General features: G+C 59.1%; 11 protein-coding genes across 11 annotated transcripts; 5 read left to right on the plus strand and 6 right to left on the minus strand.

Annotated features, from left to right (window-relative positions):
- Positions 1-1,064: 1,064 nt before the first annotated feature.
- Positions 1,065-1,812, minus strand: SPBR_03532 (DNA-directed RNA polymerase II subunit RPB7; the record flags this gene model as incomplete). Its single annotated transcript, XM_040761823.1, has 3 exons — positions 1,065-1,080; positions 1,227-1,396; positions 1,483-1,812. 3 exons carry the CDS (start codon positions 1,810-1,812, stop codon positions 1,065-1,067), a joined length of 516 nt encoding a protein of 171 aa, XP_040623122.1.
- A 1,185-nt stretch (positions 1,813-2,997) lies between these two features.
- On the plus strand, positions 2,998-4,866 carry SPBR_03452 (uncharacterized protein; the record flags this gene model as incomplete). The annotated part of the gene is made up of 2 exons (XM_040761743.1): positions 2,998-3,648; positions 3,727-4,866. 2 exons carry the CDS (start codon positions 2,998-3,000, stop codon positions 4,864-4,866), a joined length of 1,791 nt encoding a protein of 596 aa, XP_040623123.1.
- A 930-nt stretch (positions 4,867-5,796) lies between these two features.
- Positions 5,797-7,606, minus strand: SPBR_03457 (6-phosphogluconate dehydrogenase; the record flags this gene model as incomplete). The annotated part of the gene is made up of 3 exons (XM_040761748.1): positions 5,797-6,237; positions 6,331-7,321; positions 7,440-7,606. The coding sequence occupies 3 exons, from the start codon at positions 7,604-7,606 to the stop codon at positions 5,797-5,799; spliced, it is 1,599 nt and encodes a 532-aa protein (XP_040623124.1).
- Positions 7,607-11,109: 3,503 nt separating this feature from the next.
- On the plus strand, positions 11,110-12,573 carry SPBR_03478 (rnp domain containing protein; the record flags this gene model as incomplete). Its single annotated transcript, XM_040761769.1, has 1 exon — positions 11,110-12,573. One exon carries the CDS (start codon positions 11,110-11,112, stop codon positions 12,571-12,573), a length of 1,464 nt encoding a protein of 487 aa, XP_040623125.1.
- A 241-nt stretch (positions 12,574-12,814) lies between these two features.
- Positions 12,815-14,023, minus strand: SPBR_03507 (killer toxin sensitivity protein; the record flags this gene model as incomplete). Its single annotated transcript, XM_040761798.1, has 1 exon — positions 12,815-14,023. One exon carries the CDS (start codon positions 14,021-14,023, stop codon positions 12,815-12,817), a length of 1,209 nt encoding a protein of 402 aa, XP_040623126.1.
- Positions 14,024-15,863: 1,840 nt separating this feature from the next.
- SPBR_03472 (uncharacterized protein) lies at positions 15,864-17,471 on the plus strand (the record flags this gene model as incomplete). The annotated part of the gene is made up of 1 exon (XM_040761763.1): positions 15,864-17,471. The coding sequence occupies one exon, from the start codon at positions 15,864-15,866 to the stop codon at positions 17,469-17,471; it is 1,608 nt and encodes a 535-aa protein (XP_040623127.1).
- A 133-nt stretch (positions 17,472-17,604) lies between these two features.
- SPBR_03475 (uncharacterized protein) lies at positions 17,605-19,197 on the minus strand (the record flags this gene model as incomplete). The annotated part of the gene is made up of 1 exon (XM_040761766.1): positions 17,605-19,197. One exon carries the CDS (start codon positions 19,195-19,197, stop codon positions 17,605-17,607), a length of 1,593 nt encoding a protein of 530 aa, XP_040623128.1.
- Positions 19,198-20,454: 1,257 nt separating this feature from the next.
- SPBR_03536 (vesicle transport protein SEC22) lies at positions 20,455-21,117 on the plus strand (the record flags this gene model as incomplete). Its single annotated transcript, XM_040761827.1, has 1 exon — positions 20,455-21,117. One exon carries the CDS (start codon positions 20,455-20,457, stop codon positions 21,115-21,117), a length of 663 nt encoding a protein of 220 aa, XP_040623129.1.
- A 541-nt stretch (positions 21,118-21,658) lies between these two features.
- SPBR_03456 (transcription initiation factor tfiid subunit) lies at positions 21,659-23,479 on the minus strand (the record flags this gene model as incomplete). Its single annotated transcript, XM_040761747.1, has 1 exon — positions 21,659-23,479. The coding sequence occupies one exon, from the start codon at positions 23,477-23,479 to the stop codon at positions 21,659-21,661; it is 1,821 nt and encodes a 606-aa protein (XP_040623130.1).
- Positions 23,480-24,227: 748 nt separating this feature from the next.
- Positions 24,228-25,187, plus strand: SPBR_09250 (bromodomain associated protein; the record flags this gene model as incomplete). The annotated part of the gene is made up of 1 exon (XM_040767376.1): positions 24,228-25,187. One exon carries the CDS (start codon positions 24,228-24,230, stop codon positions 25,185-25,187), a length of 960 nt encoding a protein of 319 aa, XP_040623131.1.
- A 265-nt stretch (positions 25,188-25,452) lies between these two features.
- SPBR_03437 (uncharacterized protein) lies at positions 25,453-27,644 on the minus strand (the record flags this gene model as incomplete). The annotated part of the gene is made up of 2 exons (XM_040761728.1): positions 25,453-27,092; positions 27,176-27,644. 2 exons carry the CDS (start codon positions 27,642-27,644, stop codon positions 25,453-25,455), a joined length of 2,109 nt encoding a protein of 702 aa, XP_040623132.1.
- Positions 27,645-27,730: the final 86 nt, after the last annotated feature.

The raw sequence follows: 27,730 nt of genomic DNA on the forward strand, positions 1-27,730 counted from the left end.
GTAGAAGCTGGTCAAAACACGGTAGCTTTGGTTGGGTGGAAATGAGCAACACTGGACAGAAAAGCGAGATTTATATAGGCCTTCAAAGGCTGTGCTCAGTCATGCCGCAAAGAGACATCGTAGATGTAGGCAACTTGCAAGTGGCCTTGGATGAGTGATTCTCTTTCTACAGTAAGGCTTCTCCCTTTGTCGCCCAAAGTATGACTGATGTGGGCTGCATTGTTTGGTTCACGATAGTCGGGTTACGTGGACGCACGCTATAATTCGGACACAACTGCCATATGCATGACGCAGGGCTGCTTTTGCAGTAGATGTAGACGTTTGCCCCAGGCTATCAATGGAATCATGCCGGTCAGAACTTTGCGTTGTGGTAGACAGAAAGCAGAAACAAGGGACAAAGTACATGGCGAACCTAAATAGGGGTTGGTGGCCAAAACAAAACAAACCGCACTAACCCCGACCAATGCTTTTCCCCATGTTTTGATTTCACTCTCCGTCCGCAATGCATACAGGATCTACATAGATTTCGGTGTCAAAGTGTGCATTGGACATTGACGAACAAAATGAGACCAAACAACATGAGATTCAGTTGAAAACGGCGGAAGAGCGATGAGATTGGCAACGTACACAAGTTTGGAGATCGTAAGTCGTAGTATCATCATGGTTACGCCGACGCTAATGAGGCAGCCAATAACAAACACTCTTGCTTTCTCCGTTGGGAAATTGTATTCAAACATATGAGTAACGAGGAAAGGCAGCCATGTGCTCTAGCCTCGAAGCAGTCTATCAAAGTTCTTTTTTTTGTCGCCTCGAGAGCATTGCACAACATCCCGTGCCATGCCGAGTATACACTTTTCGTTGGGCTGGCACTTGACCCGAGCCCGTACTGCGTGTGGGCGTGACTCGTCACGGCGTTTTTTGCGTCTTTGCATACAACACACAACAACGGCCGTGCATCTGAATATGATGCCGTATCGCGTATCGTGGCATCGACCGAGGCGCGACCCAATTACTTTCCAGAGTCGCCGTGCCGTCGCTGCAACGCGGACAGCACACGCTCACTCTCATGGTCCCAGCGGGCTGTGGGGAATACGGTGTCAGCAAAGGGAAACAAAAGCGGAAACAAAGAAAGCCATATACACAAGGTCACAAAATCACGTCGGGCCAAAACAAAAGCATTTGTTTGTGTGCCGGCGCTCGTGCACGTGCACGTGCAAATCACATACCCAAGGTAGTCCTCGTTTATCGTGCCAATCGCCCACATCTCGCCGACCTCGCTGCGCGTGCCCATAATCTTGACCCGGATGTGCGTCCCGGGCTCGATCCGGTAGTCCTCGTTGTCGGTGAACTGGGGTGGCGTCGCGTTTGGGTCGTACTTGATCTGGCTAGGGATCATCTGGCGTATGTTAACGCTGAACACGTGCAGTGGTACAATAAAACAATAAATAGCCACCACCGCACACATGCACACATGCAACATACATGAGACGACACAAACAGACGTAGCGGCCCTGCTTGTGCAAAGAAACCGTGCGGGTTGACCGAGTAGACGACGGCATCGACCGTCTCGCCCTTGAAGGGCCGCCACACCACGGCGCGGTAGCCGACGGTGAACTCGGCCAGGCCGTTGCCCGGCAGAATCTTGCCCGCCGAAATGTCAAACGTGTCCATGATGGATATTATGTAGTAGTTGCCGGCGCATGTGCCCTCGACGTCCTTGAGCAGCTTGGTCGTCACCAGCTCGTGCATGTTGCGGCCAAAGTAGGACGGGTGCAGCGTCACGCGCCGCTCGAGGTTGTGGAGGAAGAACATGGCGGCAGACGGCAGGATGAGGAGATGGAGAGGCGGGAGTTTGAAGATACAGTGCGAGAGATATGTTGTATGTTGCGCGAGGGAGAGAGCCTCGGGATGCGCAACGTCGCTGCCGCTCGCGTGTCGAGTCCGCAGTCCGGTCGCACGAGATGTGCAGCGAAAGGAGACAGAGAACAAGATGGCAGGCGAAACCGACTCAGTCTGGTCGGATCCGGTGGTCGTCAAAAAGGTTGTCGTTGATGATCGTCGAGGTCGTAAGGAGGAGAAATGGCCGTGATTGCACGCGCAAACCGTGTCAACCGGCCGAGGACGGTGGAAAAGGCGTACGAGTGAAGCGACCCGGCAAACCAGCTCGAAGAATGGCGGCAAGACTTTGCGCGACTTGGATCCTCCTCTCTCGCAACCCGTCTTCTTGACTTTCTTGTTGCTTCTCGTCGACTCTCTCAACCGAAAATCGCAGCCTCCCTGTTCAGACGGTGCGCCGGGAACACAGAAACAAATGCGCCAAAGCAATTCCAACAGAAACAAGGACACAAAGGAAGACCGTCTGGAACAAGGAGAGTCGCAGAGAGGGCGGTGGCTGTTGGTTGGCGCAACGAAAACGGACATCCACGCAGTCGAAAAGAATAGGACCAAAAAAGGCGTCGGTCGTTTCGTTGGTTCGCAAAAGGGACGACGTTCCTTCCCTCACGCGGCTGAACCTGGTCCGTGCACGACCAGCCCAACGCGCCGCAAGCCAGCTTGCGCCACATGTATCACGTGTACTTTCCACCAGCCACAGTTTTGCCCCGTACTGTGCTCTGGACCCCGATTTTGGCTGCGTGCGCTTTCCAAGTCAGTCAGTGACGGCATTTTTGACGTTTTTGTTTCTCGCCATTTTCTTTCTTTTCTGCATCTTTAACCCACCCACCAACGACGACGTGTGCCGAGACGGACTGCAAACGCCAGACCGACTATTGCAGCAGTCAAACCCACCCACCCACGGCGAACGGCCCACTTCAGTTGACAAGATAGCATCGTTACATCTACATCGACTCAAAAGCCATACATCACCATCCATCGTCTCACATCACTCATCTCGCGCCATCTGCGCAGTGGCTGCGTCTCGCCTCGACGGCATCGTCACCCACCTCCCACCCCCTCTCCAGCCCAGTCTCGACACCCCCACCACCTCTTTACATCGCCATGGCCAGCCTCGATCGGTTTCGGGCGTCCCGCGAAGCCTATCAGCCGCCACACATTCCACAACCATCAAAATCCGGCGCTCCGCCCGCTTCGGCAGCGCCGTCAATACCGCCGGCCGTACCCACTGCGTCCACATCTATAGGCACATCGGCCTTGGACCGCCAGTCTCTGTCCCAGTCGCCCTCCTCATCGCGCCGGCGCGATGTGCCGCCTGCGGTCCCGTCGCCGCCCACACACTCCTCCAGAAACTCGCCTCCACATCGCCGACCATTGTCACGACGAAGCGCCTCCCCGCGGCGAGATGGAGTGCTGCCCCAGCACAACGGGTCCGTGACATCACAACCACGGCTGCCGACAGCATCGCCAGCCCGCAACGCGGCACACGACAGCAATCGCAACCAGCCGCCATTTGCCAGCCAATGGTTCTTCTCCGACAACGAGCTGCTGAGCACGCCGAGCATATTGCACGGGCTGTCGCCCGCCGAGGAGCGGGAGCGCCGGTCGAAAGGCGTCAACTTCATCTACCAGTCGGGCATCGCCGTGCGGCCGCACCCGCTGCCGCAGATGACGTTGTATGTGGCGGCCATCTTCTTCCACCGCTTCTACATGCGCACCAGCATGGTCGAAGAGCGCGGCGGCATCCACCACTATGTAAGTCGCCACCCTCGCAAGCATGCTCTCTTGCTTTGTTTGCTGTGTTGCCGACAGCGTCTAACGCCCAGACTGTAGAAAATCGCTGCTACGGCCATGTTTTTGGCCAACAAGACCGAAGAGAACTGCTTCAAGACGAAGAACATCATCGTGGCCGTCGCCAAGGTCGCGCAAAAGAACATGGACTTGGTTGTCGACGAGCAGAGCAAGGAGTACTGGCGCTGGCGCGACGTCATCCTGACCTACGAGGAGCTCATGCTCGAGACCCTGACGTTTGATCTCGTCGTCGCCAACCCCTACGACCAGCTCTGGTCCCAGCTGCGCAAGCTCGGCCAGCTCGGCACCAAGCCGGTGCGCGAGGCCGCCTGGACGTTCCTCAACGACTCCGCCCTCACCACGCTGCCGCTCGCCCTCGACGCCAGCGACCTGGCCTCGGCCTCCATCTTCTTCGCCAGCATCGCCACCGGCGCGACCGTCGACGACGTCCAAGGCCGGCCCTGGTGGCAGCACCTGCGCGCCGACGAGACGCGCATCACGCGCGCCACCCACGCCATGGTCGCCTTTTACACCGACAACCCGCTCAAGAAGCAGCAGGCCAGCGGCCGCGTCGTCGCCCAGGGCTCGCCCGTCTTCCAGCTGGAGGCCACGCGCCGTCCACAGGAACTGGCCCAGCTCAACAGCCGGTCGCTGGACCACAACAGCAATGGAAACAGCCACAGCAATAGCCACAGCAATGGGCACAGCAACAGCAACAGCGGTCACAGCCACCAGCCGACGGCAAGCCGCGACGTGACGCCCCTCGAGCTGGACCAGCGGCAGCCGCAGCCGCAGCCGCAGCCGCAGCCGCAGCAGACCCGCGGCCGGGGCGACTCGGATGCGGCCCTCAAGGCCGCCGCCAACGACTTGGACCACCATCCGAGTCACTACGGCAGTGCCAATGCCAACGCCAATGCCAACGCCAATGCCAATGCCAACGCCAACGCCAACGCCAACGCCAACGGGCTCGCTGGCCGTCTTGCCCCCAACGGCGACCCGGCCAGCAGCCGGAAGCGCAAGAGCGTCGAGCCGGACGACCACCGCCTCTATCGTGACCGTGACCGGGACCGTGACGACCGACACAGCGAGGGCATCGAAGAGGGCGAGTACAAGAGCAGCTCGCCGCCGCCGGCCAAGCGGGCCCGCCGGACGTCCGAAGGCGAGGTTTCCGATGGGGCCTAATTCTGCTTCTATCCCTTTCCCCCTTTTCTCTTTCCCCTTTCCCCCTACTCCCTTTCTACTCTTGTGCTGCTTTCTTTATTCCCTTTTATTTCTTCTTCACTATGTCTTACTGTTTTATTCAACTATTCTCATGCCAACGGCCATTTTCTTCTTCTTTTTTTACTTTTTTCGTGTTTTGCGTCGGTCAGGGACTGGCGAACAAAGGAGTTCTAGCATAGACTACTTTTACGTCGTTTTTTTGTTCTTTTTGCCCCCCTTCTTTACTATTTTACTCTGTATGATTTTTTTTACGCCTGTTCAGCAGACAGTAATCAGCTTTACTCGGGAGACACTGCGTTCTGGTCACGAGCGGGTTTGAAGGCGGGTAACGGCAAAGGCGGGACCCGCCTCTTTTGGGACAAGGAAGGCTGCAATCTGGAATTTGGCTGGGATTGTAATTTGGTCAGGATTGTCAAGATATTCGCGCATCGTCAAAATACGTTGCTGCTATTGAAATACAATACCACCCTGGCATTATGAACCATAATCACCGGCAAAAGGCATGTGGGAACTATTCACTCACAGTCAAATGCTTCCAGACAACAAATTTGCATAACAGTTACACATGTCTTCTTAATTAACATCGTCGCACATTTTGTTTGAGCGGTGGTAAGCAAATGCACCAACAAAGGACAAAGGACAACAATACACCAGCCCAGTCCTTTGACTCGGCGGCTCAGTCCTTTTGGTAGGACTGAACACCTACACTGCTGCGCGCGACCCGGTGGTCATTTCTAGTGTTTCCTCATTGTCCGTGCTCCATTTTTTGTTTTCTGTTTTCCGCAGGTCTTGCAGTCTATCCTAAAATGCACGGCATGCACGAAAATGCACGAAAATGCACGAAACCCAACAATCTCGCGGTCTCCCTTTCTACTTCTGACACTTGTTCGCTTATGCCTGGTACGTCGAGGCAGAGACATTGCCACCGCGGCCGGTCCAGTTGACGTGGATGTCCTGGCCATTGGGGTACTTATCAGACGCGTCCTCGGGCTTGATGCGGAAGGTGTGGGCACCGAAGTAGTCGCGCTGGGCCTGCAGCAGGTTGGCAGGCAGATCCTTGGTGCGGTAGCCGTCGAACCACGACAGGGCGGTGCTGAAAGCCGGGGTCGGGATGCCGAGCAGGGCCGACTTGGCAACAACGTCGCGCCAGCCCGGCTGGGCCTTGTGGATGGCCTTGTTGAAGAAGTCGTCGAAGAGCAGGTTCTGCAGATCGGGGTCCTTGCGGTAGGCGGCAGTGATGTCCTTGAGGAAGACGGAGCGGATAATGCAGCCACCACGCCACATCAGGGCAATGGACGGCTTGTTCAGCTTCCACTTGTACTCCTTGGCGGCCTAGAGACAGAGACGGATGGTGAGTATGGCATGTCAGGCAAAATGCAAGGACTCGGTAGAGCAAAGGGGGGAAGGGAACACAATGCGGCTTACCTCCTGCATCAGCATGAAACCCTGGGCGTAGGAGATGATCTTGGAGGCGTACAGAGCCTGCTCGAGGTCCTCAAGGAACTGCTCCTTGTTGCCCTCGAACTTGTTGGCGCGGCCCACGAACTCGAGCTTCTTGGAGGCGGTGACACGCTCGTCCTTGATGGCAGACAGGCAGCGCGACAGCACAGCCTCGGCAATCAGGGTGACGGGCATGCCGAGGTCGAGGGCGTTGATGGCGGTCCACTTGCCGGTGCCCTTCTGGCCGGCCTTGTCGAGGATCTTCTCGACCAGAGCAGTGCCGTCGTCGTCGTTGTAGTACATGATGTCGCGCGTAATCTCAATGAGGAACGAGTCCAAGACGCCCTTGTTCCACTTGGCGAAGACGTCGCCAATCTCCTTGCTGGAGAGGCCCAGGCCGCGCTTCATGATGTCGTAGGCCTCCGAGATGAGCTGCATGTCACCGTACTCGATACCGTTGTGGACCATCTTGACGTAGTGGCCGGCACCCTCGTCACCGACCCAGTCGCAGCAGGGCTCGTTGTCGCTCTTGGCGGCGATGCTCTGGAAGATGTCCTTGATGTAGGGCCAAGCATCCTCCTGGCCACCGGGCATCATGGAAGGGCCGTAGCGGGCACCCTCCTCGCCACCGGAGACACCGGAGCCGACGAAGCGGAAGCCCTTGGACGCCAGGTACTGGGTTCTCCGGTTGGAGTCGGGGAAGTGTGAGTTGCCGCCATCGATGATGATATCACCGCGCTCCAGCAGAGGAATGAGGGTCTCAATCCAGTCGTCGACAGCCTTGCCGGCCTGGACGAGGAGCATGACACGGCGGGGCTTCTTGAGTTTGGAGACGAACTCCTCGGTGGAGTGGGCACCGACAATGGACTTGCCCTTGGCCTCGTTGGCCAGGAAGCGGTCAACCTTGGACACGGTACGGTTGAAAGCGCAGATGGTAAAGCCATGGTCGGCCATGTTCAGAATCAGGTTCTGGCCCCTGTTTTGCGACAATGGTCAGCCACGCCTTTGGCAAGACGGCCGGGGGAGCTCCGAGACGATTTCTCCGGCGATCCGCGGAACTAATAAAGAGAGTTGGGGGGGGGATGACAACTCACATGACGGCCAGGCCGATGAGGCCGAGATCAGCACTGGCATTGCTGTTAGCATTCTTCTGTTCATGGTTCTGATTCTGGGCAGCGCTGCCCCGTGCAGGCGTGGACAAGGTGGAAGTTGAGGAGGAGGATGCAGTGAAGGAGGTGGTCTGAAGGGCCCCGCCGAGCATCGCCAGGCGGGTTCTGTGACAGGGACAAAGAAAACGTTTCAGCCGGCCATTAATTTGTGAAAAGCGGACGTGAAGCAAAAGTGCGCGCACAGCGAAGCACAGCAAGGGTCCAGAAAGGCGCAACGACACCCGTTGGGTTGCCTCTGGGGCGCGTTTTTTGAGAGACCTCCCGGGTTCCGTCCGCCGGTATTTCTTTGCCTTTGTATTTCCCTCACTGGCCCGCGATTACTATTTTCTTTGCCGTGGCGCATCCCGTCTCCTCTTGGGCCATGATCGCAGACGACTGGTGCGGGGGTGGGGTAAATTTTCCAACAGCAGGGCGTTTCGACGTCGAGCACCGAAGTGACAAAGTCACCGACACGAGAAGCAATTGGAAATTCGGCAACAGGAAATCAACAAGTTGACGGCAATGACAATAGCATCGCATCCCAGAAGGGTGCAATGGGGCAATTGGGGCAGCGAATGGCCCCGATGAGGCACAGGACAAGCTGCAGCAGGGGGGGGGGGGGGGGGGGGGGCTGAAGAGATGCACTTACACAGGACCAGACATGGCTGTATCTGTTGAGCAGTAGACTGTGGATGGAGATGAGGATAAAGGGTGCGAAGCTGTTGAGTGGGAATGTCGATTCGACGTGGATGGTGATGGTAGTTTGGAGACGTAAAGGAGAGAAGAGACAAGAAAAAAGGAGAGAGGGAGGAAGAGAAGGGACGAAAGACAAAGGGAGGAAAGGAAAGCGGAAGGAAGGAGAGAGTCAGAAAATTAAAGCGAATAAAATAAAATAATGCGACTGCTTGCTTCACTGGTTTGGCGTAGAGCGTAGAGGCGAGTGACTGACAAGGCAGGCGCGGGGCTACGAGACAAGCTCTAGACCAAACAGATCTTACACAAAGAAGCGACGACACACGCTCATACGACATACAGTCATAAAAACACACAGACACGGAGAAGGTGCGTTCGGTTGCAGCCCACGGTTCGCTGCGCAAGAGGCAGGAGCAACGCGCACAGAAACACAGGGAAAGAAGCAACGAGAGTCGGCGGCAGGAGCAAAACGAAGCGGTTACGTGCGACACACGGCAGGAGCCACCCCTCATCGCAGAACGGTTTCCGCCAACACCAGTAGCAGATAGACAAGACTTCGCATGGCAAGAGGAAGAAGAGTCAATAGGCTATGAAAGCTGGCTTCCTGGGAGACGTAATTAACAGGTCCAGCAGGGGCCGGAGACGAGACGCTAGTCGGGGCCTTGCAGCATTTCGCAGGCCTTGCTGGAGACACCCACAGTCGCCGCGAGGTCCAAGATGGGCAGGCACACCAGGCTGGCAGCCGACGCCGCCGAGGAAGGACCACGATTAGCAAGCAGTAATAATGCATTAATACTGGCAATTCCCAAACTAGGAATTTGCCATCTCTCGACGCTTTGGTCTGCAAGTGCACAGCCAAAGCAGGCAAGACCCAAGGCACACGATGAGACGAAAGAAAGCAAGAGCGATGGGCCTGCCACAGCCCAGAATCCGTTGGCTGCCAAAAAGAAAGCCAACGACAATGCATCCGATGCTCAGGACCAGGAACGAGGCAAGAGCACAAAAAACACGTCCCAACAACAAGGAAGGCGAAGAGGTGCTCTTGGTCCGTTAACGGTCGGAAAAGAACACGGGAAAATAGCCATAGGCGGGTAATTGAAGGTGGGGCTTACTGAGGGCAGAATCGACCCGGACACCCGAGCTAGAGGAGGGTGAGCAGTATCCATATGGAGTAGAGCCATTTTTTGCTACCAGATACGCGAGCTACAGCAGAGACATTACTATCTTACTTGCTGGCCGGGAAACCTCTATTTCCGATTTGTCGTGTTGGGAGACGGCGATTGGGTCGTCCTTTCCGTCCGAGCAGCATTCTCAGGCCGAAGCAGGCAGGTGCAAGGACCGTATATAGGACACCGTCGTGGCAAGCCGCCCCAGAGATGAAGGAGTGAGAGGAGAACGCAAGAGAAACAGAAGGAACGAATGGGGCGAAAGGGGAATGAGGCAACGAGACGGAGCCCCGTGTCAGCAGCCACAGCATAACGAGCATGGTTTGTTTTTGCATTTTTGCACCCTGTTGCCTGTTGCATCGTCCTGCCAGGCACAAGATACGATACATACATATCCGACGGGACCATCCTGTAACAGGTGCGCAGCCAGGCGTACGGAACTGGCATCCCCGGCCAAGCCATTTTGGCCGACAGTGAAACAGAGGGCATCGCAGAGGGCTCCGTCGTTCCTTCCATGTGCGTGCCTCGACTAATCACAGTTGGAGGCATTTTCTGTTTTTCATTGCCTCTTTTCTTCCCAGCGAGAACCGGAGGCTTTGCCTCCAGCCTGGAGCCAGTTGAGCTGGTGAATCTAAGGACGAGAACATCCCACGGCGAAATATACCGGTGTGTTTGCGGTGGAATAAAAAAAAATAAAAAATAAAAATAAAAAAAGCATCTACTGCGTAGCAACTACGACCGCGAGAGGGGCAGAGCGGCACCGTAGCGCGACTTTGCTTCCATCCCATCATCTTGGCACAATGGGACAAGGGTCGCAGGAGGCAAGAGCGACCCGCCAACAGCCCCAAACTCCCCCAAACAAATTGAAGAACCGGCCCAACCAACAACCCCCACGCCCACGACAGAGAAAGAGCGAGCAAAGAAGCACCACCAATTGGGGCGCGCCCTCTTTCCCCGTTGGATCGGCGTCTGTTCGAATTTGGAAGGGCCTGCGCGACAAACCTTATACGATGTTTGTAAGTGACGTCCGATGCAAAATGTAAAATTGACAGGCTTCATACTCTAATGACAAGGCACATCCGACGGAAACACGCTGTGGAGGAGGAACTGTACGGAGGAGGCGGCTGCTGGGCGTTGCTTTGTACTCCATGCTCAGTTCGTCGCGGAAAGGTGGAAAATGGGCTGTTTTCTCGTTTCTCCCCGGAGTTGCAGCGTTTCTTCAGCACTCTCCAACGTTTCCAACTGAATTTGTTTCCAATGCCTGCCATGAGACGCCAGAGGGTAGCAGTTGGGGCATGGCGGGGCTGTGACCTACGTCAGAGCTTGACAGTGAGGACCTGAGGGAGCTGAGCTTGAGCTGTCATAACAGTGTGTGCATAGCAAGGAGGACACGGTGTGAACGTTACTATACTGTATAATGCACTGTGTCAACTAGGCTTAGTCAGAGACTTGTGTTATATCACGTGCTATTCTCACCGCCACCAACATGCGCCGCGCCCAATGTCATTGACGAGGGCAGAAAAGACAGCGCAAAGAAAACATCGCCATCGCATTAGGCTGCATCATCAGGCTTCCATCGACAGCCGAATCCGCGACACACGACAGACGTTCTCCATATCATCGTCATCTACGATCCAAAGGCTTGTTTGGCTTACAGGTACGTTTGTGCCCAGCTTGCACAAGACACGTCGCCAACCTCTCTCTCTGTCCTTTTCTCCTCCTTTCTCCTTTTTGGTGTTTTGCAATCGAAATTCATCATGGCCTTCTCGGGCCCTCCAGGCGTCAACTCGCCGCACCCGTCGCTCCCTGCACGGCCACCTCCGTCGTCTGTCAGCCCGGCGCCGAGCTCCTCCACCCCGACCACGACTTACGGGCCGAGCGCACCGCCAGCCACATCCTATGGCACACCAGCAGCAGAGGCCGCAGGGCCCAAGCTGGGGTACTCGCGGACGTATGCCCCCGTAGGCACCGATGCCGGCCGCAGCTACAACAATTACAGCAACAGCAACAACAGCAACAACAGCAACAACGCCTACTCCTACCCCCAGAGGCAACCGCAAGGACCGAGCTATGGCCCCAGTGCACCTCCGGCGACGAGCTATGGGCCCCAGTACGGCCCAACGCAGTACGGACCACAAGCACCACCGGCCGGTGCGGGCATTGGCCCACAATCGTACGGCCCCACGGCACCGCCTCCGATCCAGAACCCGTTCCCTGCCCATGGCCCGCAGCAACCACAGCAGACCTATGGTGCTGGTACTGGTGCTGGTGCTGGGGCTGGTCGCGGCGGGGGCTACCGACAGAACAACAACTGGCAGGGTGGGTACGCCAATGCCAACACCAATGCGACGGGTGCTACAACGTCGTACGGACCCAGCTATGGCCCCAGTTACGGACCCAGCTACGGGCCTGCCTACGGCCCCAGCTACGGCCCGACAGCAGCGGCCGCTGGGGCAGCGGCCGTGACGTACGGGCCGGACGGCATGCCGGTTCCAGCAGACGCTGCCGTTGGGGATGACGCGTCGGGCGACGCCGACGGCGGCGACGGCGGCAGCAGCGCCAAGGACAAAGACAAGAAGCAGAGCACGGTGTACCGGTCGGGCGGCGGCAAGACGTGGACGGACGACTCGCTGCTCGAGTGGGACCCCAGCCACCTGCGGCTGTTTGTGGGCAACCTGGCGGGCGAGGTGACGGACGACACGCTGCTCAAGGCGTTTTCGCGGTGGCGGTCGGTGCAGAAGGCGCTGGTGAAGCGGGACAAGTGGACCAAGAAGTCGCGGGGGTACGGGTTTGTGAGCTTCAGCGACGCGGACGACTTTTTCCAGGCGGCCAAGGAGATGAACGGCAAGTACATTGGCAGCCACCCGGTGGTGGTGCGCAAGAGCACGACCGACATCAAAGTAACGCCGTTCAAGGACGAGACGACGGGCCACGGCGGCGGCGACAAGAAACGCCTTGGCAAGAACCGCAACAACAAGAACAAGACCGGCGGCGGCGGACACAGCACGCCGGGCGACGTGGCCAGCACGGGCGCCACCAACAGCGGCACGAGCACGCCTCTGGGAGGTGGTGCCGCAGGGGCCTCCGGCAAGAACAACAGCGGCAGTGGTGGCTTTGGCAAGAAGTCCAAGGCGTCCGGGTACGAGCCGGCCCTGGGCCCCGTGTCGTCGGGCGTGCACAAGCCCAAGAAGACCAAGAACGGGCTCAAGTTGTTGGGTTAGGGTGGCATCATACTGCGTTCATTTGCGGGCCGGGTTGGTGGGCATCGGCGTCTGGTCTGTTCCATTTTTGCATATATACTACCTGTCGTGAGCGCTCCCATGTGGAAACAATGTAAAGGGTTTTCTACAATCAGGCATTTGCACAACTTTGTTTTCAATCATCTCAAAATGTGCGTAGCGTATTTTAGTTGGGTATCTCTTGCGTCTGTTTGCCATCTATCCTACACGGTGAGCATGCATGTCATATCTCATCCTCTTCGTCGTCAAAGTCGTCCTCGCGGCCCATGTCGTACAGGATGCGGCCGCCCTCACCAGCGCCAATGTCGGTCTGGGCATCAAAGTAGGGCAGGACAATCCCCTCACGGTCACGGCGCTGCTTGTCGGTCAGGCCCAGGTTGAACGTGGATGTCGGCGCGTCCTCGTCGCCACGAACATCGTCCTGCCTGTCGTCCTCCCTTGGGTCGCGTGCGGCCGCAAACAACGGATGGTCTGCCATGACGGTGATGTTGGCGCACGGTACGGCACCAGGCTGCCAGGGAAAGGCAATCTGGGCAGGGGCAGGGGCAGGTGTGGACCTCGGGGCCGTCGCAGATGCCGGCCGTGTTGCCGGGGCGGCCGCCGTCTTCTCCGTGCCCAGGACAACCACGTACTGCTCAACAACGGCGCGCCCGCTGCGCCGCCGCAGCTCCATCGTGACCAGCAGCCCGCGCCGATCCAGCGCCTCGGGCGTACCGCCAACCAAGTCGCGGCGCGTGCCGTACCGCAGCGCCGCATCGCTGTATCCGTACGGCCAGCCCTCGCCCTCGGCCCAGCCAAAGCGCGGCACTTCCTCGGCGCGGTCGCGGGCGCGTTTGCGCGCAACCTCTTCGTGCAGCGGCCGGACGCGCAGCACGGCCGTCGCCAGGTGGCACAGGATGCGGAAGGGGTGTGGCTTGCCGCGGTGCAGCGGCGATGGGCCGCTCATCGTCGACGACGCGCCGACGCCGTCGGTGTGGTACAGCCCGACGACAGACGCCGCCGGCGACACCAGGCTCGACACAAAGGCGGCGGCACGCAGCGGGTCCTGGCGGGCGATGTGGCACAGCGAGTCGACGACAACGAGCACCTTTTTGGGCCCGGCGGCCGACACCGCGGACACCGCGGCCAGAATCGCCTCGCGAAAGACGTCAAGCGGCTGCCCGCGGCGCTCGACAAACACGTCGACGTGCGGGGACCGGCGGCGCGGCGCCAGGTGGCTGGCGACGTAGACAATGGCCGTCTTGTCCGTCTTGGCCGCCGCGCCCGTCTTGGCCCGCAGCATCATCTCCTCGACGAGCGGCACGCCGGACTCGCGCACGGTGTCGAGCACCAGCGTCAGCGGACTCACGCCATCGCGCAGGCTGAGCAGCTTCTGCAGGAGGAGCACGCTGTACGACGACCGCGAGTGCGCGTGCGCGCGTGGCGTGGCCATCTGCGTGTGCGGCGAGAATGGGATTTGGGACGAGCTTGTGAAATGAACGTTGTTGTATGACTTTTCGAATGCGCAGGACGTGACAGGATGAAGGAATTGACGATTATGAGTTACTTGAATGGTGGCCTACGACAGAATAGGCAGTTGCAGCCTTGTGAGTGTCGGGGTCGGGCGATGGCCAAAATTCTGAGTGCTGTCACGTGATGTCATTTTGCCGACTATTTACCCCCTTACCATGCGATTGTATCTCGATCATTGCGTTGCTTGCATCGGTTACTGGACGTCTGTTGGATGTTTTGACAGGTTCATCTGTAGTATTCAAGACCCTTGGGTCGTGGTTGATGTGTATTGTATGAGTTATCTAAACTTGCGGTTATTTTTCGTCTGCGAGCAGTCAACTTGTGGTATTATTCCGTATTTTATTTTACAAAATATATCTCGAGAAAACAACATAAAATGAAAATCGGAAAGCCGTCCTGAAGAATACATTGTACGATTTCCCAAGAAAATATATTCTCTACGGTTTAACAGCACCGGTGTTTGCTTCTACTTTACTTTCTCTATTCGGAATATGCCAAGTAGTTTTAACTTTCGTCTATTGTTCAAATACTTTGGCTATTATCATCACGGCAGCAGTAAGGTCATGTCACCACTTTACATCTTTCTGTTTTGGCAGTTTTGCGGTTTTGCAGTTTGCGGTTTTACAGTTTTACCGTTTTACAGTTTATTGTCACCTTCAACTCCCTCAATGTCGCTGTAGCTGCATTGCTCTTCCATCGCAGCTCCCATGCAGTTGTTTATTTTCCTTCTACTTGCCGTTTCCAATATATTTCATTGTCTCCAGCGGACCAATCACAGAATACGTTTCCCGCCTGTTTCTTCTTTTCCCTATTTCTGTCTTCTTCGTTCCGAATCATGGCATACGACTCCCACTATCGTATATTGCCCTATAGCTCCAATCAATATATATCATGCCCTCCCACTCTCTCCAACATTGCCGGCAGAGCGCGTCGATCGCCATCCTCCGTTGTTTTGGGCCCCGATCAGTATTTTTTTTGTTTTTTTTTTTTTTTTTTTTTTTTTTTTTTTTTTCTTTTTCTTCTCTATTTTGTCCAAATTGCCGCTCTTGGCCAGCGCGGCACACGACAGTCCCATGGCCGATTCGACATGGAGAAGCAGAAAGACGCCTTGGCTCTACATGGCCAGAGTGGTGACGAGCTTTGTCAACGCTCGGGCGTTGAAGTAATATGACTTTCTTGCCATTTTGGCAGTTCTGCGCAGGGAACAGTGTGTGCCTTTTTTTGTCGTCATGATTCGCAAGCTTACCCTCCTCTTGTCTTTTTGATCATTGATTTTTGACTCATCACCGCGGTTCACTGTCGCGACCTCAATAGTTCTCTTTATCTTCGAGCCTGGAATCGATCCCCTTACTACTCTCGGGATATATCACCGCTCGTGATATCTGCCTCTCCCATCGCAGCGAGTCTGGCTTGCTCCGTTCCGCGTTCGTCTCCTGATCCAGTGTCCTTGTCCCATTGCACAATCTACTACAACCACTCCAATATATCGTTTCTATCTTTCCATCACTTTGTCCCCTCTCCCCTCATTCTTCCTTTCTTGGCTTCTGAGCCCCCTTCCCCTTCCATCTTTCCCTATTTTGTCTCGTCGTCTTTGATAAAGCCGTGATCTCGCCCTCCTTCCTTTCGGCCTCTCATCCCTTCCTTTTACCCGGTGTCTTTGTTGGCTTTTCCAACGTCAGGAATAGAAGCAGTTCCAGGCAGCTGGGTTTGCCCGTCGTCTCGTCTTCCTTTCGCCCCTATCTTCTCGTCGTCGCACTGTCATGGCCGTCCTCAGCGTCCTGCTCGGCAGCTTGGCTGCGGCCAGCGTCGCTGCCGGCGCACCTGCTTCATCGGCTTCATCGGCTTCATCGGCCTCGTCAGAGACGCTCCACTATGGCAGCCACCACCGCAGCGGAAACCACGTGCTGGTGTCCCGTGCACCGGCGGTCGCTCTTGCCGAACACACGCTACCGCTCGTGCGCCATATCCCGGGCGCACAGGGAAGGCGCGCCCGGCCACGGCCATGGCACAACCCCGATCGGGCGGTCTGGCCACTGCACGCGACATGGCACGAGGCAGTCGCGGCCGGAGGCAGTCCTAGCGGGTCGAACGGGTCGAACGCGACAAACGGCACATCCACATCCACATCCACCAGCTCCAGCTCGTCCACGCCCCCCGCCGCCATCAGCAGCGGCCTCGCCCCCTCGGCCAACCACGACATCGAGTACCTCACCAGCGTGGTCGCGGGCACCAACAACCTGTCGCTCGTCGTCGACACGGGCAGCAGCGACACGTGGTTTGTGCGGCAGGGGTTCTCGTGCATCGACCCGCAGTACCACGAGCCGACGCTGGTGGCGGCGTGCCGGTTTGGCCCCGAGTTCCAGGGCGACTTCCCGGGCGGCGCGATTGCCAACCAGCACCTGAGCGTGGCGTACGGGTCGGCCAACGGGCCGTTTATGCAGGGCGTGCTGGGCTACGCGGACCTGACGGTGGCCGGGCTGACGACGCGCAACCAGACGATTGGGCTGGGCACGCGCGGCTTCTGGGACGGCGACGGCATCTCGAGCGGGCTGCTGGGGCTGGGGCTGCCGGGCCTGACGAACGCGCTGCCGGGCGCCGTGAGCACGTCGCGCGCGGGCGACCTGGCGGACCAGCTGCGCACGCCCGTCGAGTACAGCCCGCTGGTGGCGACGATGGCGAGCAGCAGCAGCAACAACGTGACGCAGTTCAGCCTGGCGCTGTCGCGCGACCCGCAGCAGTCGTTCCTGGCCTTTGGCGGGGCGCCCGCGCACATCGCCGTCGACCCGGCGCTCGGCTGGGTCGCCACGCCCATTGTCAAGACGGTGATGCGCAGCGTCAGCGCCAGCGGCAGCGCCAGCCTGCAGGCGCGCTACATGTACTACACCATCAGCATCGAGTCGCTCCAGTACAACAGCAGCCTCCTGCGGCGGAGCACCCTCACCATGGACCAGCAGCCGCTGCGCGACGTGCCCATCATCGTCGACAGCGGCACCACGCTTAACCTCTTCTCGTACGACGTCGCCCTCGCCATCAACCAGCTCTACACGCCGCGCGCCCAGTTCGACCCGGACCAGGGCGCCTGGATCGTGCGCTGCGACGCCACGCCGCCCAGCCTCGGCGTCCAGATTGGCGACAAGACCATCTGGACCGACCCCAAGAGCATGATCCTGCCGCCGCCGCCCGGCGCGGGCGTGGGCGAGAACCTGTGCCTGTCGGGCGTGGGCGCGCGCAGCGAGCTGCCGTACATCTTGGGGGACACGTTTATGCAGCAGCTCGTCGCCGTCTTTGACGTGGCCAACAAGGAGATCAAGTTTGCCAAGCGGCTGGGCACGACGGCCGCGGCCGCTCCCAAGTCGGCATCGACGTAGGAAGGGGACGGGAATAGTGTAGAGTGTAGCTCGAATGTCATGTCGTCGTATCGGTTCATTACTCTGTCGTTATCTTGTTGTAAATAAAGAACATAATTGCACCTCCCATTGCCTCCCTGCTCGCGTATTGGTATCATTCACCCACTTCGATGCTATCCTCCACTGGATCGTCATCCTTCGGGCCCTGCGACGCAGCCGCGACTCCAGTGCCCATGCTCGGCGTCATCCGTTTCCGGCTCCGCATGGGAACGTCGACGGCTTCGGTGGCATCAGCGCTGTCGATGTCGACGGAAACCTTGCGTTTGGCGGGCACAGCAGAGGCATCTTCCACACTGTCCATTGGCGTGTCCACGCTAGGCTGCTTCTGCCGGTTTGGACTATTGTTGGACGTGTTTGTCTCAGCAGTCGTTTCGGTTTTGACTGGCTGTGCCGGCGCCCGCCGGCTTCGTTTGAGCGACGTGCTGGGCACGACATTTGCGCTCTCGTCCACCTTCTTTGCCCTGTGCGCCTCCGGCCTCAGCTCGTCCGGCACCGTGACACCCCAGCTGCTCTCAAACGCGTCGAGCACATACGCATCAAACAATCCCGTGGACCGCATCGCGTGTGCCTCAAACGCCTCCTCCAGCCACTGCTTGTCGTAGAACCCGGCCGCCAGGTCCGACCGGTACCGCGCACAGTCGTGCCGGAAATTGTTGTCGTTTTTCAGAGCGGCCACGTCGGGGCGGGCCAGCTCCGGTGTGTCTCGATCCAGAACAACGGCGCCCGGCGGAAGACGCGCCAGCACCCCCCGCTTCTCGTCCGCGTCGAGCGCGTCCCATGCCGCTGGCTGGCACAGCAGTGTCCGCAAATCAAACTGGGTGAGTGGCGAGCGCGTGTTGGCGAGCACAAAGTCTGTCTGCCAACGAGCAGCTGCCTGTTTGCGGCGACGCATCACAGCGGTGGAGGCCGATGTCGAGGGGGAGGCCTTGCCGGTCTTGGCCGTCTCGTCTTTGGCTTTGGCAAGTGTCCGTGTCCTGGTCGTCACCTTGGCCGACGGCGGCGACGGCTCGTCGCCATAGTGCTTTTGGACGACACGCCGGCCCGAACGTGTTGTCGTGACCGCGGGCACGTCTGGTTCGGTAGCTGCAGGCTGTTGCGTGTCTTGGTCCCCCGTCTTGGTGCTGTTCTCTTCAGCCACAACTGTGGACTGCTTGCTCGCCGCCTTTCTCGGCGTCCTGGCGGGCGTCTTGGCCTCGCTCTTTGACCTTGCCCGGCTTCGCTGGACGGGAGCTTCCTCCGTCTCTTCTTGGTCGTCTGGCTCTGCCTTCCCGTGTCTCTGTTTGCTTCCCCTCTCCTGCACCCGCTTCGCTTTCGGCACTGGAGATAGTGCCTTTACGACAGCAAACGCGTTGGCCGTGTACGGCGGTGACGAGTGGATCTCTTCTGTAGCAATGGTCGCGTCGTCTGGCTCGTTGGCAGCCACATCGATCGAATCATGAACAGGTTCACCAATTGGCCCATCGTGTTCTCCGTCGACCTGCACGACGATCTCGGCCCCTGGAGACGCATCCGCTCGTGGTGATGTCAAGACGAAATCTACCTCAGACGACGCTTCGTCGGGATCAATAGGGGGAGGGCGGTCAATCTTGTGTTCACGATTGGCGTCTTCAACGGCGTCTCTGTCGCTCTCGTAGCCGCAGATGATACTGGATGCCGGCGGCGAGGACAGCGGCGATGAGTAGTCCATAGCGAGGACGTTGCAGCTTGTGCGTCAACAAAGACGCCAAAGCAGGCGGTGTGTAGCGGTGCTTGGCCTCAATAGGCCATGGCCACGACGACGATGCAATGATGCGATGAACAGCGTCAAGATGGAGATCACTATGCATGAGCCGGTAGTGCGTAGACGTCACGAAGAATACACTCAAGAACAAAAAATATAATGACGAATGCACAAGGAGAGAACGGACTATCGCTGTGGTGAATGTGCAGAGAAGTGAATTGACAATGTTGCGATGTTTGTGTTTGCTGCATCGAGAGATGGGAGCTGTTGAAGCTAAGACAAGGCTGACGCAGTGCTGGTGTTGGCGGGGCCACTGAACACTACAGGCGCAAAGCGCAGGCAAAAAAAATTGGTAGCTTCTCTTTGTATAGCGTGTCATCCTTAGTGCAGGGGCCATGCTAATCTTCTCTGTCTGCAATGAATTGTCAGTAAATTGTTGCGCTAGCCGCGAATCGAACTCGGGAGCTGTGGAGAACAAACGTACATCGTTTCAAATTGACCAAATGCCCGAAGGCAAGTAGAAGCCGTCTTAGTCTGGTTTATATAGCCCAGCCAGCAGTCTAAACTGGGTCACGTGTGCCCGCATCTGCAATGTACCCAAGTACCGCACTTCTAATCCTAAGAAGTTGCATGCATAAAATCCGGAAAATATAGAGTGCGTCCTTTCTTTTATTTTCTCATCGCTTCATTTGTGGTTTGATATGTCGACTGGGTCGAACTCTTCACTCGAGCTGCTTTACATGTCACCTAACGCACCGAACGCCCTGATTGGCTAGCCTCGTGGAGAAAAGTGGAGAGCTGGCCCGTTTAGGACACCCTGCCAATCTCCACGCCAGCGATCGAAAGGGGCAGCCGTGCTCTTGCCCTGCCTTGCAAGACAAAACTTTTAAAAAAGGAAGCAACGACGGCCGAAAAAGGAGGAAAGGAGGCATCGCCAACGAAAACAGTTGAACGTCACATCAACGCAGACGTCTACCCACACACCACACTCCCTGTAACCTGCGGCTCGCACTCGCCACAGTTTCCAACACCACCTAGGCAGACGCCGTCGTCCAAGACACGTCACCTGGATCGACTCCGACGACAGCCTTTGCCATCCCGATTGTTGCTGCCCACTTGTCGGGTTTCTTGTCGATATATTTTTTCTTTTTTCCTTTTTTTTCGCCCTTTTGCCTCCGTCCCCCCCCCCCCCCCCCTTCCGACTCTCCTCCTCCACACATCGCCATGATCCACTCGACACAGATCGCCCGCCTCGACGGGCTCATGCTCTGCGCGTCCGTCGACGACGAGAGCAACAACACGGCCTCCGCGGCCCTCGCCGAAGTCAAGTCGCAGGTCAAGCTGATCCTGCGCCGCCTCAACCGCAACGCCGAGCCCCAGGCCTCCATCGAGGTCTCGGCGCACCCCTTTGCCATCCACTACACCATCGCCGACGACGTCGTGTACCTGTGCGTCTGCGACCGCGCCTACCCCCGCAAGCTCGCCTTCACCTACCTCGCCGACATCGCCCGCGAGTTTGCCAGCACGTACCCCGTCGCCCAGCGCACCAGCCCGACGCTGCGGCCCTATGCGTTTATGGAGTTTGACACGTTCATCCAGCGCACCAAGCAGACGTACGGCGACGCCCGCGCCGCCCAGAACCTCGACAAGCTCAACGACGAGCTGCGCGACGTCACGCAGGTCATGACCAAGAACATCGAGGACCTGCTGTACCGCGGCGACTCGCTCGAGCGCATGGGCGAGCTGAGCAGCCGCCTGCGCGACGACAGCAAAAAGTACCGCCGCGCCGCCGTGCGCATCAACTGGGAGCTGATGCTGAAGCAGTACGGGCCCTTTGCGGGGCTGGGCTTCTTTGTCCTGTTTTTCCTCTGGTGGCGGTTTTTCTAAGTGCCGATGGAGGTGGACATGAGGGTGGACATGAGGGAGGACAAGAGCTTGACACGAATGGAACAAGACAAAAAAGGGCAAGACAAACCGAGCGGCGGCGAGCGAGCTTGAGCATTTTGGCGTTTTGGGATTTTGCAGTCGTTTCTCCTGTTTATTTGAGCTCTTTATTTTGCTCCGTGAATATGTATACATTGTGTTTGTGGTTTATGTCGCACGCTGGGCTAGACAGGTAGCTTTGTACAAATACACCGAGTTGTGCACTCGAGTTGTAGACGATGGATACATACAGTGCCTGCAAGTGATGATCTGATGTATGAAATTGATCCATTTACAACGTGTGCCCGGCACAAAAGCAGATAAAAACTCCAAAGACGGTGCACCAAGCTCCCAAACGCCGCTCATTTACTGACACGTCCTGACAAAATCATGCAGTAAACGCCGGGCCGTTACGTCCAGACAAGCATGCAATAAACGCCGGGCCTTGCAATACAAACACAACCACGAGGGATGACACGAACTGACACAAACCAACGACGGCTCACTACTCTTCCTCGTCAATCTCGCCAATGGACGCCTGCTTGAGCCGCAGCTCCGACAAGACACGCTTGCGCGTCCCCTCGATGCGCTTCCGCAGCAGCGCGTTGGTCGTAGCCGCCAGCTGTGCCTCGAGCGTGGCCAGGCTCTTCTTGAGGTCGTTGATGTCCTCGCGCACGCCCTTGGCCTGCTCGGCCCGTGCCTGCTCGTCCTCGTCGAGGTCGTCGTCGTCGTCGTCGTCCTCATCGTCGTCGTCTGCGTCTGCGTCCCCGTCCCCGTCTCCGTCCCCGTCACCGTCACCGTCACCGCCAGCCCCGTCCGGTGTGGCTGCGTCGCCTTGGGCTGCCGCGGCGGCCACAGCCGCATGTTGTGGTTGTCCTGCTGCACTGCCATCCGCGGCGCCAGCGCCAACATCCGCAACGGCCGTCTTGTCGTCATCGTCCTCCTCCAGAAACTCGGCCATGAGCTCGGCCTCGTCAATCTCGCCGTCGGCGTCCGCCTCGCCGTCCGGGCCGCCTTGCCCTTGCTGCCGCCGGCCAAAGTAGTCCTCGTCGGCCTCGCCGTACGCGTCGTCCTCGCCCTCGGCATCCTCCTCGCCCATCTCCATCTCGACGTCCTCCTCCTCCTCGCCGTCGTCTTCGTCCTCGTCGGCCGTCCGCCCGTCGTCAAACAGCTCCCACTTGGTCTCGGCGGCCAGCCGGTCCTCGTTCAGCAGCCGCTGCAGCTCGGCCTCCTTGTCCTTGATTTCCTTTTTGGACAGGCGCTTCCGGAAGCGCCGGTGGATGCAGTCGTGCATCGGCGGCGTCAGGCCGTGCGGCCACCGGTAGTCCTTGCCGACCATGGCCGGCAGCGGCGCGCTCTTAGCCTCCGCCTCGCCCGCCACGGGCGCATACACCAGCAGCATCTGGCAGATGTCGGCGCTCTTCATAAAGTTGCGCTTGTCCCACGTCTTCATGCCCTCCGTAATGGTCGGCAGGTCCACCAGCACGCCCACAAAGTGCTTGCGCTGCACCGTCACGAGCGCCCGCCGCTCCGCCCCCGGCAGCCACTTCATGTCGAACTCGGCGCCGCCGTCCTTGGCCGGCACGCCAATCTTGCGCTCCTCCACCATGCGCCGCAGGTAGTCGCACTGCTCGCCGGGCAGCATGCGCAGCACAAACTCCTCCTCGATCAGCGGGTCCATCTCGCGGTCCTCCTCCTCCGAGTCGTAGCCCTCGCCTTTGCTGTGCGGCGGCGCCTCCTTGGCCACCGGCTTGAGCACGATGCTCGCCGTTCGCCCCAGCGTCGACTTTTTCAGAATCAGCTTGGGCCGCTTCGGCGGGTGCGCCTGCGCCTGCGCCCCGCCGCCACTCTGGCTGCTGCTGCTGCCGTTCGGCAACGCCCGGCGCGCCGGCTTGGCCGCCGCCGCCACCGGCCGGCCCTCGTCGTCGCTCTCGTCAAAGTCGTGTGCGCGCTTCTTGGCCGACGGCTTCGAGATGCGGCCCTTTTGCGTCGTCACCGTCGCGGGCGTCGTGGGCGTCGCGGCTGTGCTGGGCGTCGGGGGGGCGGCGATGCCCGGGGTGGTTGTGGACGTGGTCGGCGTGGCCGTAGCTGCAAAAGGGGCGCCGGCCGAGGGGGGCGGCCCGTCGGTGTGGACGGCTGGGGTCGGCGGTTGTGAGCGTTTCAGCACAATCCGCATGCCACCGCCACCAGGCGTCGCTGGCGGCGGTGACATGGCCGAGGGCGTCGCGACGACCGGGTTGGCCGCGATGGAAGAGGTTGCGCTGGGCATCCGCAGTTTGAGCGTGACGGGCCGCGACTGTTTCGCGGGTGGTGGTGGAGATGCCATGGTGGCTGCGTTTTGGTGTATATACTACTCTGACAGAAGAGTGCTCCTCGTGCCGGGAGGCGTGCGTATCGATGTAGAAAGAGGCGTCACGGCGTGGCAGAGTGGCAAACGAAAAGAGGCTGAAGATAAAGAGAAGCCTGAAGACGAGAGGCTAGCGGCCGTCGCGAGGGCCCGCCATCCGACGCGGCTCCCAGTCGAATGAAATGCCTATTGGTGCAGTGTCGTAGTCGTCGGTACGTCGGCCGTGCGTAGGCTCGTCGCTGTCGTCGGTGGCTTTCGTGATGATGCTGAGCAGGAGACGAAGCAAAGATGTTCGTTTCGGCTGAAGAGGCAATAGCGGCGTTACAGTGCTGCTCGTCAGGTGCTTTCGCGGTTCTTAGTGCGCTACACGTAAAAACTACAGGTAGAAGTGGGTCCCATAATAAGTGGGTCGCCTGCGTGCTCGCTTTCGGGGCTCTTTCCGTTACTGTTAGGCACTTTCTGCTGCAACTCTCACCAAACTTGACTTTCCATCTTCAACCGCCACCGTTCACGACAAACGCCGCGCTCTCCTCGCTTCTTGCGTCTCTCGTAACGCTGGTGCACGCGATCCGACGACGTTGTTCCTCTGCGTGATGGGCGGCGGCGCATTCTGGTGACGGCGGTGGACGACACAAGACGACACAAGACGACACAAGACGACACACGACGAGATCCATCTCGAGAGAAACACGCAAATCCCACCTCACAAACGACAGCGACCTTGGCCATGACACACCAACTCCCCTTCTTCCACAGCCTGCTGCGCCCCTGCGTGCTCCAGATCCTCCGCGCGCAGGGCTACCATGCCGCCCGCCCGTCCGTCGTCGACGCCCTCACGGACCTCGCCGCCCGCTACTTGACGCTGCTCTGCGAGTCCACGGCGCACCACACGGCCCACAACAGCACGGAGCTGACGGGGCTCGTGCCCTCGCTCGTCGACGTGCGGCTCGCGCTCGAGGACTGCGGCGCGCTGGCGGGCGGCCAGAGCGTCTCCAACGACGACCCGCGCGGCGTCGACGAGTTTGTCGACTGGTTTGTGTCCGGGCCGCGCCACCGCGAGATTCGGCGCGTGGCGCTGGACGGCGACGACGACGAAAACACAGACTACCTGATGATGCTCAAGAAGAAGCACAGCAAGACGGGCGAGGACTCCAAGTACAGCAGCACCGTACTGGGACGGGGCAACGTGGGCGGCGGCGGCGGCGGCGGCGGCGGCGGGGAGCACCACGCCGCTGTGGATCCAAACGGAGATGCTGCTGCTGCTGCTGCTGCTGGCCCGACGCCCGGCGGCGACGGTATTATTGTGGAAGGCGGCGACTGCCCGAGCATCACAGCGTGGCGCGAAAAGCGCATCGAGGCGCGGCAGCAGCCGCGGCCGCCGACACCCGTGGCAGACGACGACGAAGACGAGGAGATGGACGACGGTGACGATGGCGACGACGCAAAACACCGGCGGCGGACATCACGAAGCCCTAGTTCGGGCCTCAGCTCACTGGGCGACCGGTCGATTGACGAGGAGATGGAGCTGGAGTTTGGCGTCCAGCAGGGCGCCAACAACGGGACCGACGCGACGGAGGCCAAGGCGGCTGCAGACGCAAAGGATGTGGTCATGGAGACAGGGCAGACAGGGCAGACCGGGACGGCCGGGACGGCCATCGCGACTGGAAAAGAGGCAGTCGGCTTATAGGCTAAGCGACTGCGTCCGTCCAGAGCTCGGACGGCAGCTGTTTGAGAGAGGTTCTCTGGTTTCTGAAGATTTTTGTGGCCACTGTCTGTTGTGGCATTTGTAATTATTTTCTAGCGCGGCGTTGAGGCAGGTACAAAAGGCAATATATTGATTCAACTGTTATCAACTCGTATGTTTCTTGACTGTTTGTCTCTTTTATGGTTTCAACTTCTAGACGCTTTTCTTTGGCTGCTTATGCTGTTCATACCTTCCATCGACTCGTCGCCTACAGCTTGTCGTCGCTCGCCTTGGACTCCGTCACGCGGTCCAGGTTAAAGGCCGCGCTGATCAGGGCCAGGTGGCTAAACGCCTGCGGCGTGTTGCCCAGCTGCTCGCCGCTCGGCGAGATCTCCTCGGAAAACATGTTGACGTGGTTGCCAAAGCTCAGCATGTTCTCAAACAGGTTGACGGCGCCCGCCAGGTAGCGGCTCTCGTACACGCTGGCGCGGCACATGGCCTCGACGAGCCAGAACGTGCACATGCTGAAGGCGCCCTCGCGCCCGCCGACGCCGTCGTCCGACAGCGTCGTGTCGTAGCGGCTCACCAGGCCGGTGCTGGTGAGGCCGCCGCGGTCGGGCGGCAGCAGGATGCGGTCGAGCGTGTTGAGGAAGCGCGGGTCGCAGGGCGAGATGAAGAAGACGAGCGGCGCAATCAGGATGGACGAGTCGAGGGCCGTGTTGTTCTCGTAGCTCTGGACAAACGACTTGAGCTCCGTGTTGTAGCCCTTGTCCATAATCTCCTCGTACAGGGCGTCGCGCGCCGCGAGCCACGCGGCGCGGTTCGGGCACGGCAGGTTGCGCTTCTCGGCCAGGCGCAGGCCGCGGTCAAAGGCGACCCACAGCATGACCTGCGAGTAGGTAAAGTGCTGCTTGTTGTTGCGGACCTCCCAGATGGACATGTCCGGGTCGTGGCGGATCGTGAGCGCATAGTCCAGCAGCTGGCGCACCGACACCCACTGGTCCCACGTCGCCGGCTTGCCGTACTTGTTGTTGAGGTAGATGGCGTCGAGCAGCTCGCCGTAAATGTCAAACTGCAGGTGGAACGCGGCCGCATTGCCGACGCGGACGGGCCGGCTGCCCTTGTAGCCCTCCAGGTGGTCGAGCTCAATCTCGGGAATGTCCGTCTCGCCGCGGATGGTAAACATGATGGGCAGGCCGCCGTCCGGGTTGCGCGACGTCAGGATGCGCTCGTTGATAAACTCCATGTAGGCGTCGGCCTCGGCCTTGAAGCCGAGCCGCAGCAGGATGTAGATGGTGAAGCTCGCGTCGCGCACCCACGAGTAGCGGTAGTCCCAGTTGCGCGTGCCGCCAATGTTTTCGGGGATCGAGAACGTCGGCGACGCGATGATGGCGCCCGTGGGCTCGTAGGTCAGCAGCTTGAGGATCATGAGGCTGCGGTCGACCACCTCGCGCCACTTGCCCTTGAACTTGCTCTTGCTGATCCAGTTGTACCAGAAGCGCTGCGTGTCGTGCTGCTGGGAGTCGAGGAGCGTGGACGTGATGTGCGGCGAGATGTGGTTGGGCATGTCGCTGCGCAGCACGAGCGACACGGACTGGCCCTCCTCGAGCACGACGCGCGCCACGACGCCGGCGCCGAGCATGCCAGGGCGGTCCTGCTCGTGGAAGGTGACGACGGGCGGGCTCTTGGCGGTTGCTGTCGGGCTGGTGTTTGTGATGTTGTTGTTGATGTCGGCCGCCGACGGGTCGGTCGGCTCGCCGGACTCGACGACCACGTCCAGCTGCAGCTGGACGTCGGCGGAGTGGAAGGTCGCCGTCTTGCTGGGCTTGTCGGGGCCGGCGGTGGTCTGCTCGATGGTCGTCTTGTGGGGCGCCCGCGCATAGTCGAACGCGGGGAAGAGTTCGATTTCTGGTAGTCAGCGCCCTGCTCCTCGTCTGGCTCGTCCAACTCGTCTAACTCGTCTAACTCGTCTCGTTCGGTTGACGACCTACCCAGTTCCATCCGTCCCCGGATGCACTCCACCCGCCGCACCAGCCACTTCTTCAGCTCCTCCTGCACCGACCGCGCTGCCCGCACGCCCCCCTGGCCCGGCGCCCGGGACACGACGGCCGTCTCTTTGGGCCGCGGAAAAAAGTCCACCAGGTCCACCACGCCCTCCTCGTGGATGTAGCGCGTCAGCAGAATGTTGGACGACGGCAGGTACTGCTGCTTGGTCGTGCAGACCAGGTCCAGCGGCGGCGACACGCTAAAGTGGCCGCCCTTGTTCTTGTCGAGCAGGCGGCCAAAGACAGACGGCGAGTCAAAGTCGGGCCAGCACATAAAGTCGATGCTGCCGTCCATGCCGACAAGAGCACAGGTGTGCATGTTGCCGATGATGCCGTAGTTCTCGATCGGCAGGTAGCCGCCGGCATGTTGGCGCATGGCGCTGCCAGACGTGCTGCACTGGTTCGCCGAGGCCATGATGCGGTGTCAAGGGTGTCAGCAAGAATGGTAATGGTGAGAGTCAAAGGACGTTTGTGACTGTAACTGGAGGAAAAGAGGTGGGA

This window comes from Sporothrix brasiliensis, assembly GCF_000820605.1.
Source record: "Sporothrix brasiliensis 5110 chromosome Unknown Cont13, whole genome shotgun sequence".
Classification (NCBI taxonomy): Eukaryota; Fungi; Ascomycota; class Sordariomycetes; order Ophiostomatales; family Ophiostomataceae; genus Sporothrix; species Sporothrix brasiliensis.